Genomic DNA, 12,008 nt, shown 5'->3' with positions numbered 1-12,008 from the left:
GTACCAATCAATAATTATAGCCGTATATACAAAACTGACATGTCTGATAAGGTCTTAGTACGTATGTACAATCTCTGTCTGATACAGCGCATGGGAATAATTTTCCTGAAAGCTAACCTCTATGTCGAGAAAACATGCGTACAGATTGTTTGCTTCGTTCATTTCTTAGAATATTTAAAGGATATCATTTACATCAAATGCTTAGGACATGGAACAATATAACAACAAAATATATATATATATATATATATATATATATATATATATATATATGAATATTTTGTAAAGACAGAAAAGCAGAATGAAATGAATTTTGTATTGGTTTTCATCCAAAACATCTATGTTACTGTATTTCTTCAGGTCACATGGTAAGCATCTAATATACCTACAGCAGGACCTCCTATCATGACTGCATGTCTTCGTTTAGTCTTATGGATATGCTCCTGTGTACTTTAGTACATCAGAATCTCTTTAGGTGCATCCTCTGTGGGCTTCTGCTGTTCTTGGCGTTGTCTGTAGGCCATGTGTGCGTACAGATACACCAGGAGTATGGCAAACAGGTTCACAATAATGTATGGCACAATCATAAAAAAGCCGACCAGGAATGTAATTTTCCCATCCTTCAGAATCGCATTCAAGTCTACAAGCAGCATCTTCTTTGCTATGCTGATCCCAAACAGATTTATCAAGTACAGGATCATTGCCAAAAACGCCAAGCATGCTACATAAAAGAGAAATGAGATAATGAGACAATGCATTGAATTTACACAGACTTATTAGTTTGATTAGTTCAAAAGAGATTAGTGCTGAACACAGAACAACAAGAACCAAGTTAAGTGATGGTAAGTCAGTAACAGCAGCTCTGACAATAGTAACAATTGTGATTCAAAACACAAGTTTATATTAATGCACTTTAACGAATATATCTTTATATCTACAGTGTCTTGCAAAAGTTTTCATCCCCCTTGGTGTTTGTTCTGTTTTGTCGCATCACAAGCTGGAATTAAAATGGATTTTTGGGGGGTTAGCACCATTTGATTTACACAACATGCCTACAACTTTAAAGATGCACGTTGTTGTTTTATTGTGACACAAACAATAATAAAGATATAAAAACAGAAATCTGGAGTGTGCATAAGTATTCACCCCCTTTCATATGCAACCCCTAAATAAGAGCTGGTCCAACCGATTCACTTCATAAGTCACATAATTAGTTGATTAAGATCCAGCTATGGGCAATCAAGGTGTCACATGATCTGTCACATGATGTCCGTATAAATCACCCTGTTCTGGAAGGATCCTGACTCTGCTACACTACGAAGCAAGCAACATGAGAACCAAGGAGCCTCCAAACAGGTCAGAGACAAAGTTGTGGAGAAGTATAGATCAGGGTCGGGTTATAAAAAATATCCCAAACTTTGAATATCCCACAGAGCACCATTAAATCCATTACAGCAAAATGGAAAGAATATGACACCACTACAAACCTGACAAAAGAAGGCCCCGCCCACCAAAACTCACAGACCGGGCAAGGAGGGCATTAATCAAAGATGCAACAAAGACACCAAAGATAACACTGAAGGAGCTGCAAAGATCCACAGCAGAGATGGGAGTATCTGTCCGTAGGACCACTTTAAGCTGTACACTCCACAGAGCGGGGCTTTATGGAAGAGTGGCCAGAAAAAAAGTAATTGCTTAAAAAAAATGCATTTGGAATTTGCCAACAGCATGTGGCACACTCCCCAAACACATGGAAGAAGATTCTCTGGTCAAATGAGAATCAAATTTATCTTTTTGGCCATCAAGCAAAATGCCATGTGTGGCGCAAACCCAACACCCTGAGAACACCATCCCTACAATGAAGCATGGTGGTCGCAGCATCATGCTGTGGGGATGTTTTTCATCTGCAGGGACAGGAAAGCTGGTCAGGACTGAAGGAAAGATGGATGGCACTAAATACAGGGCAATTCTGGAGGAAAACCTGTTTGAGTCAGCCAGAAGTTTGAGACTGGGACAAAGGTTCATGTTCCAGCAGGACAACGATCCTAAACATACTGCTAAAGCTACACTGGAGTGGTTTAAAGGGAAACATTTAAATGTTTTGGAATGGCCTAATCAAACCCCAGACCTCAATCCAATTGAAAATCTGTGGCATAACTTGAAAATTGCTGTACACCAACACAACCCATCTAACTTGAAGGAGGCAGCACGGTGGTGTAGTGGTTATCACTGTCGCCTTACAGCAAGAAGGTTCCGGGTTCAAACTTCATGGCTGACGGGGGCCTTTCTGTGTGGAGCTTGCATGTTCTCCCCGTGTGCGTTTTCTCCGGGTGCTCTGGTTTCCCCCACAGTTAAAAGACATGCAGGTTAGGCTAATTGGTGGCTCTAAATTGACCGTGAATGTGAATGGTTGTTTGGCTCTGTGTGTCAGCCCTGTGATAACCTGGTGAATTGTCCAGGGTGTATCCTGCCTCTTGCCCATAGTCAGCTCGGATCGGCTCCAGCTTGCCTGCAGAACAGGATAAGTGGCTACAGATAATGGATGGATGGAAGTGGTGGGCATGTTGTGTCAATCAAATGGTGCTAACCCCCCAAAAATCCATTTTAATTCCAGCTTCTAATGCGACAAAACAGGACAAACACCAAGAGGGATGAATACTTTTGCACGACACTGTATAGAAACACAAGTACTGGTAAGGTCCAAATAAATGGATTAAAAAAAGTGTGTAGTTGTTGAGGATTTTTCAGCTGTCCACGAGGAAAGAGGAGACAGTTATTAAGCTTTTGTTGGAAGGAGTCTTCAGTGTAACAGTCAGAGATAAAGTTTAAGTTTTGGCAAGGTAAAGTGTTCAGGATGAAGTTTTTTTTTTTAACAGTTTCTCATACCAGTTCCAGGTCTGGTTCGGAGCCAGTGCTGGTGCTGGTTCACAACTCGTTCAACTTGCGAGCCAGCTGAGAACCAGTTTGCTTTTCCATAGCTTGCGGAGCTACGTCATTACGTCACTGTATACGTCATTACTTCGCTGTATACGTCAGTTACGTCGCTAGGTTTGCATAAACCTTGGCGCGAATATCGAAGCAAAAACAACACGGAAGCAGCAACAACAACAACAACAATAATAATAATGGATGACTTCGCGTTTGTACAGCTGCGGCTTCTCATCGCTTAAAAATGGCGATCTTTCGCGGTCTTGTTATTGTTGTTGGTCTTCAGTGGTGTGCACAGATAGACACGAGGTGGTGCTCAAGCACCTGCCCCTCTGCCCTCTGTCCAAAAAAGTGCCCTTTTGAATTTTTTTTTACAGTTTACTGAGGCCAATGTCGACATGATCTTTTAGAAAAGCCGCAGCATTAAAAGCGTGTGTGAAAATAATGTCCCGATGTGTGCCCCCTCCGCACACACACCGGACCTCTGTCTCTCTTGCTCTGTCACGTGAACAAGCGTGCAGTGCATTCAATGTGAGGTTGCAGCAGCATAGCGTCCTGGAAGCCACGGCCTTGTCGTAGCACAGACAACACATCGGGCAGTCAGTCAGCTCTTCCCCTGCCCCACCAGCCAGGTAACACATGAATCGAGTGAAAATGTATTGTTTGCCCTCTAAGCCCAAGCTGTAATTATTTTGTCGTGAAGTAGCCCGTCGCATACAGAAACAACTGCACATAAGTATTATATTTTTTGCTAGACCATTTTCAGATTTAGGAAAACAAAAATTTCTTTTTCTATTTTGTTCAACTAGAGATTCCTGGCAAAGTCAAAAAGCCTTGATGTAATAAATTAACATTAAGTGGTTGTTTTACACCTTTAAAAACTAAAACGGGTCAGTGGCGACCCGAACACAAGAGGAGGGTTAAATCTCAGACTTTTATAATAAGGTGTTCCACATGCGCAAAAAAGTGCCCTTTTTTCCCCCTAGAGCACTTGCCCCCCAAAATGTCTGTGCACGCCACTGTTGGTCTTAACAACTCCGCCCCTCCGCTGACGTAAGCGGTTCTTTCCTCTGGCCCAGCAGAGAGTTGGTGCTAGCCTGGAACCGGTTTTTCTGGCCCCAGAGCCAGTTCTTTGTCAGTGGAAACAGAAAACCCGGTTCCAAACTAAGCACTGGCCCCGAACCAGCCCTGGAACTGCTTTGGTGGAAAAGGGGCATCAGTAACAAGGTGTATTTTTGACTTATTAACTTTACAGGAGAGAAAAAGAAATCTGGTGAACAAAGACTGTTTATAGTCTTTGCAGGAAGTAACTTGTTTCATGGATGTTCCACATTACTAAAGGTAAATGAATAATACTTTGTCAGTGCTGGTAAATTACTGTGGTAGAAGAGCAATAAAACACTTCGGGACAGTCCGTTATTTTATTCCTCACATATTTCACAAGTTTTAGCTTTCTGAAAATGAAACAAAAATGTCTCAAAGACACACTGAATTTTTAATTTTTTTCCCCCTGAGATGCTGTATTGGATCTTGTGTGTGTGTGATGTCTTACCACTTAATCCACTGCAGGCATACAGTCCAATGGGACCCATGTAGGTTTCATATGGGTTACTGATGGCGTTGTAGAGAGTGATGAGAATGCTAGCTGCAGACCCCACCAAAGCAATGGCCAACGCAACAACGACCACGGCATGTAAGCCAAATCCAGCGCCCTCTACTTTCTCCATCGTTTTAAACACTGACACAGAGAAAATGTAATATTATTGGTAAATATCACTGTGGGATAAATAAATTAAATAAATAAATATGATTTTATTTTCTAAGCAAGTATCCAGAACATATTCACTGACACAAAATAAAATGTATGAATTGTTAAAGGGGAACTGAAGTCATTTTTCAACTTGCTTTATTTCTTCATTAACGTGTTATTCAATTATGTTTTCGGTTTTATTAACCTTATATCGTGACTAGTATTGGCATATTATATTACACTTCAGCGTTTTTGGTTTTTAGCCATGTTGAATGTAGTTCACTTATCCGCGCGATCTTCACGAGACTTGTGCAAGACTTCAAATGTGAAGTGTCAGTGCCGCCATTTTGAAAACTGCTTATACAGCGACCAGATGACCATATCATTCCATCCATCCCTCCATCCATTATCTGTAGCCGCTTATCCTGTACAGCAGGGGTCTTCAATCCTATCCACAAAGGGCCAGTGTGGCTGCAGGCTTTCATTCCAACCAAGCAGGAGCTACACCTGATTTCACTTGTTTAATCATTTCACCCTCGTCTCCAATCAACAATCAAGTGAGCCTCCAATTTGGCTGTAATGAAAGCCTGCAGCTACACCGGCCCTTTGCGGATAGGATTGAAGACCCCTGCTGTACAGGGTCGCAGGCAAGCTGGAGCCTATCCCAGCTGACTATGGGCGAGAGGCGGGGTACACCCTGGACAAGTCACCAGATCATCACAGGGCTGACACATAGAGACACACAACCATTCACACTCACATTCACACCTACGGTCAATTTAGAGTCACCAGTTAACCTAACCTGCATGTCTTTGGACTGTGGGGGAAACCGGAGCACCCGGAGGAAACCCACGCGGACACAGGGAGAACATGCAAACTCCACACAGAAAGACCCCTCACCGGCCATGAGGTTCGAACCAAGGACCTTCTTTCTGTGAGGTGACAGTGCTGTGTGTGAGACGCCACTTGTATTTTTCATACAAACTACATCCGGGATATTGAGTAACATATTTTCCAATATCTTCACTCGTGAGGAAATCGATGAATTGTTTTGATAAATTTAGGTACTTTTTGTTTCTGAATGTGTTGATATAATAAAAAGAAAATCACACGTTGGCTTGAAGATATGAAGTTTATCTTCTTGTGTTGAAAAACTCATATTTTTCGTATGAAATACATCGTGGATCTGAGTGATATATTTCACTTTGATGATGTCATTCCTCATGTTTTCCCGCTGACTCAAAGCGCATTGTCAAAATGGCGAACCGATTCATAATTAAAATTGTTTGTATTAAACTTGCATTTGTTTTTTGTTTTGTTTTTTGTGTGGATGTGTCCATGCAATATAAAGAACATTACATGGTGGTGCCAAGATATGAAGTTTATCTTCATGTGTTGAAAATATTTTCACTCATATGCTCCGCTCAGGGCGGCACGGTGGTGTAGTGGTTAGCGCTGTCGCCTCACAGCAAGAAGGTCCTGGGTTCGAGCCCCGGGGCCGGCGAGGGCCTTTCTGTGCGGAGTTTGCATGTTCTCCCCGTGTCCGCGTGGGTTTCCTCCGGGTGCTCCGGTTTCCCCCACAGTCCAAAGACATGCAGGTTAGGTTAACTGGTGACTCTAAATTGACCGTAGGTGTGAATGTGAGTGTGAATGGTTGTCTGTGTCTATGTGTCAGCCCTGTGATGACCTGGCGACTTGTCCAGGGTGTACCCCGCCTTTCGCCCGTAGTCAGCTGGGATAGGCTCCAGCTTGCCTGCGACCCTGTAGAAGGATAAAGCGGCTAGAGATAATGAATGAATGAATGAATGCTCCGCTCACTTGTGAATGTGTTCACCACTCGAAGATAAACTTCATGTCTTCACGCCACCATGTGATGTGCTTTATATTATATTGACGCATCCACAAAAAATCTCTCTTTATATATATACACAACCCCGATTCCAAAAAAGTTGGGACAAAGTACAAGTTGTAAATAAAAACGGAATGCAATGATGTGGAAGTTTCAAAATTCCATATTTTATTCGGAATAGAACATAGATGACATATCAAATGTTTAAACTGAGAAAATGTATCATTTAAAGAGAAAAATTAGGTGATTTTAAATTTCATGACAACAACACATCTCAAAAAAGTTGGGACAAGGCCATGTTTACCACTGTGAGACATCCCCTTTTCTCTTTACAACAGTCTGTAAACGTCTGGGGACTGAGGAGACAAGTTGCTCAAGTTTAGGGATAGGAATGTTAACCCATTCTTGTCTAATGTAGGATTCTAGTTGCTCAACTGTCTTAGGTCTTTTTTTGTCGTATTTTCCATTTTATGATGCGCCAAATGTTTTCTATGGGTGAAAGATCTGGACTGCAGGCTGGCCAGTTCAGTACCCGGACCCTTCTTCTACGCAGCCATGATGCTGTAATTGATGCAGTATGTGGTTTGGCATTGTCATGTTGGAAAATGCAAGGTCTTCCCTGAAAGAGACGTCGTCTGGATGGGAGCATATGTTGCTCTAGAACCTGGATATACCTTTCAGCATTGATGGTGTCTTTCCCGATGTGTAAGCTGCCCATGCCACACGCACTAATGCAACCCCATACCATCAGAGATGCAGGCTTCTGAACTGAGCACTGATAGCAACTTGGGTCGTCCTTCTCCTCTTTAGTCCGAATGACACGGCGTCCCTGATTTCCATAAAGAACTTCAAATTTTGATTCGTCTGACCACAAAACAGTTTTCCACTTTGCCACAGTCCATTTTAAATGAGCCTTGGCCCAGAGAAGACGTCTGTGCTTCTGGATCATGTTTAGATATGGCTTCTTCTTTGAACTATAGAGTTTTAGCTGGCAACGGCGGATGGCATGGTGAATTGTGTTCACAGATAATGTTCTCTGGAAATATTCCTGAGCCCATTTTGTGATTTCCAATACAGAAGCATGCCTGTATGTGATGCAGTGCCGTCTAAGGGCCCGAAGATCACGGGCACCCAGTATGGTTTTCCGGCCTTGACCCTTACGCACAGAGATTCTTCCAGATTCTCTGAATCTTTTGATGATATTATGCACTGTAGATGATGATATGTTCAAACTCTTTGCAATTTTACACTGTCGAACTCCTTTCTGATATTGCTCCACTATTTGTCGGCGCAGAATTAGGGGGATTGGTGATCCTCTTCCCATCTTTACTTCTGAGAGCCGCTGCCACTCCAAGATGCTCTTTTTATACCCAGTCATGTTAATGACCTATTGCCAATTGACCTAATGAGTTGCAATTTGGTCCTCCAGCTGTTCCTTTTTTGTACCTTTAACTTTTCCAGCCTCTTATTGCCCCTGTCCCAACTTTTTTGAGATGTGTTGCTGTCATGAAATTTCAAAATGTCTCACTTTCGACATTTGATATGTTGTCTATGTTCTATTGTGAATACAATATCAGTTTTTGAGATTTGTAAATTATTGCATTCCGTTTTTATTTACAATTTGTACTTTGTCCCAACTTTTTTGGAATCGGGGTTTTTTATATATATATATATATATATATATATATATATATATATATATATATATATATATATATATGTATATGTGTGTGTGTGTGTGTGTGTGTGTGTGTGTGTGTGTATGCATGTATGTATGTATATACTAGTGTGTGTATATATATATATATATATATATATATATATATATATATATATATATATATATATATATATATATATAGCCCTGCGATGACCTGGCGACTTGTCCAGGGTGTACCCTGCCTTTCGCCCGTAGTCAGCTGGGATAGGCTCCAGCTTGCCTGCGACCCTGTAGAACAGGATATAGCGGCTAGAGATAATGAGATGAGATGAGATATATATATATCACGGGCGTTTGCTCTAAGACAACGAGGGAGACTCAGCCTCCTCTAAAAATGATGAACATCGTGTAGGATGAATTGCGCTAGGCTTATGTTATAGCCGACCTTATAACATTGCTATTTCAGATCCAGAATCATTGAAATATATGTGCTCAACCCAACTACAGTGCGAAATCATTCCGTTATAACTTTCCCCAGTTCGCCTAATGTGTGCGTGAGTTTTTCCCCCTCGTGACAGCGCGATGCAGCCCAGCCTCAGTGCACTTCAATGGCATTTGGGAGCTATACGCTTTTCAATCTCAAAATGCAAGACGATTATTGGACAAATACTGCGAAAACGCCCGCCTACGGACTCCCAGCCTCACATGGAAGGGACATGGCAAAGCTTTCCGCGAGGAGACTGGTGATTGGTGAAAGAGGCCGGATATTTTCTTTGATTGACAGCTCGTTTCAAATATAGACAGGCAGCGGTGAATTTCAGTTCAGTCCCATGCGGATTCGCAAGTGCTGTGGTGTATTGCAAGAGATCAGCTTACATTTCGATTTCATTCATTACATCCGGTTTCTACCAGCTTTTTTAGTTTGTATATATTTTCATTGTAAATAAAGTGTAAATATAGTGTTGTCAAGTTTGCTATCTTAGTTCCAGAAATTTCGTTTGAGTGACTGAACTTGAACTTGAGGGGGCTAGTCAGCTAGCAAGAAAGCTGCGCACGGATGCCAAGCATTGCTGATTTAATTTTGGCGAAGCCATTTGCCAGTCTTCCTTTCGAGGAAAAAATTAAAATTAAAGAGCAGGGTAGACCAACGCCTCAAATTGACTTGGTGAAAAAGGTAGGGAATAATACTCGTTCCTTTCAGCTCTCCTGGTCCGAGAAAGTGAATTGGCTAACAGCAAGTGACCCACATCAACAACAGTAAATGGGCTACTTTAGTAATATGTCATGGATGGACCAAAAATATAGAATCTATTTAAAATGTTTATGCTGAGTATATTATATTGGAATATATATTTTTCTGGATATGAATTAAACACAGCTACAATTTGGAAAACATTTTTAAACAAAAACACAGCCGAGAACATTTCACACTACAGACCTGGATTAAAAGTGAAGGGTTATCAAAATTGTCAATAAAACATTTCTCAGTCAAAATAAGTAAAATATAGGGAAAGTGTCATTGAATGAAATGTGTGGCACCCAGCTCTATGTTTGGCTCCCCAAGGTCAGTGCTTGTGCCTATTCCAGAACACTCTGCTGTTACTGCTGAGGTTCCTGACAAAGAGCTGCTTTCAATAATGATCAATTTTTAAACAACATGCCACAATTTTAAAATATAAAATGTTAAAATATACCCCCCCCCCCAACACCACCATCATGTATATTGGACAGTAGGCAAATGGGCCAAAAGAACCTGCTATTTCACAGTTTGTGACCCTGCCAACAATCAGCCAGATCAGAGGCAAGAGTATGGGCAAAATTGATGTTTTTTCTTTTAAAATCTGGAAATATCCTAACTGACCAGCCTCCCCTGTTCCCTGTTTGAAAGACTACCAGCTGCCACTGATATATATATATATATATATATATATATATATATATATATATATATATATATATATATATATATATATATATATAGTGTGTGTGTGTGTGTGTGTGTGTATACTAGTATATATGTGTGTGTGTGTGTGTGTGTGTGTGTGTGTGTGTTTTAAAAATGGCACTACACACATTGTGCCCTTTTTTTAAACTTTGACTATTCTTAAAATTATTTTGTGTAAAATTAAATGTTCTAAATTATCACAGATATCTGAACCTTTTTATACCATTACATAGAAATCTTGATAAACATCATTTGCTTACCTCCAATATCTTTTTGGTCAGAGTCAAACCGAGGACAGGAAACTGGGATCACTTTGCCTTCGAACAAGCCCATGTAAATTTTCATAGACCCATTGAAGAAATCACTACCTTCAGCTGCGCAGACCATAGTTAAGGACATCCAATTTGCTGACATCCCATACCCAAGGATGGCCACACCGATTACACTTAACACTGCACTGGACAGGAAGTGCACAATCTTCTCAGGTGATGGCATGGCTCTGCTGTGTGTTCACTTGGTTCTCTGTCTTAAATATTTGCACCACTGCAGTAGTCCAGACGTTTGTCCCAGCTGGCCAGATGAAAAAAGACTATTCCAAGCAGCTGTAACAGGGAACTATAGCACTGGGTGGGGAAGATGCAGAGGACAAGAGTCACTGTATGTCATCATAATGTTAGATTGTTACGTTTTCTGATCCCAGACCTGTTTAGTGGTTCTCTCAGAGTCAGACAACAGGACTAAGAGTAGGAAAAACTGTTTCCATATCAGTGGCAACAGGAAAAACAGCCTTTACCTCCAAAGTGCAATAAAATAATCAGACCTTTGGTCAGGGAGTAACCGCAGTCATCATGACATTTATATTTTGCTTTATAAACATGATAAAAGGAATGACAGACAATACGTTCCATGTCATTTCCTTATTCCATGCCGAGAATTAAACAAACGACCTGGATATGTTGTATATTTTCTGATAACTTTATTGTTGAGGCTTTAATAAATATTTATCTATTGAACCAACTACAGTTTAAACTATATCAACATTATATCTATCAGACTCTTCTTTCGTTCTAGATGAGGTTACTGAACGAAATAATAGTTTGTTTAAAATATCGACAGCATTTTGTGCTTTGTGATAATTATGGAAACTATTTTTAGAGGTTGCTATCTAGAACCTCATCTGCTGGTCCAAAGTCCTGTCCTGAGCATTTTATTAATACTATAAATCCCCATGGTGATAAACCAGACACAGTTAGGGCCCAGGAAAAGTGATGTACGTGTTTGCACCAGGGTGAGACATTATCAGATGATCATGCGTTTGGCTTTTTTTTTTTTTGTAGTTCCTCTGATTAAAGTTGGATGTCAGTGCAGCAGGTAACGTTAGTCGCACACATCAGCAGGGTCTGGAGTGCTAGTTACTTTTATTATGGACTGTCATACATTGTTCTTTTGTATACATGGTGCTCCTTGTGTCAGTTTCCTGTATGTGATCTTGATGGCACCCACAGGATATGAACCACAGCCCTGAAGTAGAAAAGTACTGTCGTCGTGGACAATAAATGGCTGAAAGAATAGAAGTTGTGTACTCATGATGTCCAGCAGGTGTCACTTTTCATACTTTTGAATGACAACATTAACACATGGAAAAACACTTTGGGGGGGGGGGATTGTTCCAGCTACAATCAGTACAAGATTGATCACATCTTGTGCTTTGTAAATGTGTACACATATACTACAGTTGAGCAAAGTTTTGCCATGACCCTCTCATTCCCCAGACCTGATGTGAAACGTGACGTCTTCGCAGAGTTCTTACAGAAATCTCAAGAAGAACGAATGGACAAAGACTGGCCAAGAAATCTGGCAGAGTTATAACTGATAT

At 40.8% G+C, this 12,008-nt stretch overlaps 1 protein-coding gene across 1 annotated transcript; it reads right to left on the bottom strand.

Moving 5' to 3' along the window:
- Positions 1 to 452: 452 nt before the first annotated feature.
- LOC132897830 (clarin-3) lies at positions 453 to 10,627 on the bottom strand. The gene is made up of 3 exons (XM_060939069.1): positions 10,393 to 10,627; positions 4,481 to 4,666; positions 453 to 721 (listed from the first exon to the last, which is right to left on the bottom strand). Exons 1-3 carry the CDS (start codon positions 10,625 to 10,627, stop codon positions 453 to 455), a joined length of 690 nt encoding a protein of 229 aa, XP_060795052.1.
- Positions 10,628 to 12,008: the final 1,381 nt, after the last annotated feature.

Source organism: Neoarius graeffei, chromosome 14 (assembly GCF_027579695.1).
Source record: "Neoarius graeffei isolate fNeoGra1 chromosome 14, fNeoGra1.pri, whole genome shotgun sequence".
NCBI classification, from domain to species: Eukaryota; Metazoa; Chordata; class Actinopteri; order Siluriformes; family Ariidae; genus Neoarius; species Neoarius graeffei.
The sequence above is the reverse complement of the archived record's forward strand: the minus strand, read 5'-3'. Positions and strand labels throughout refer to the sequence as shown.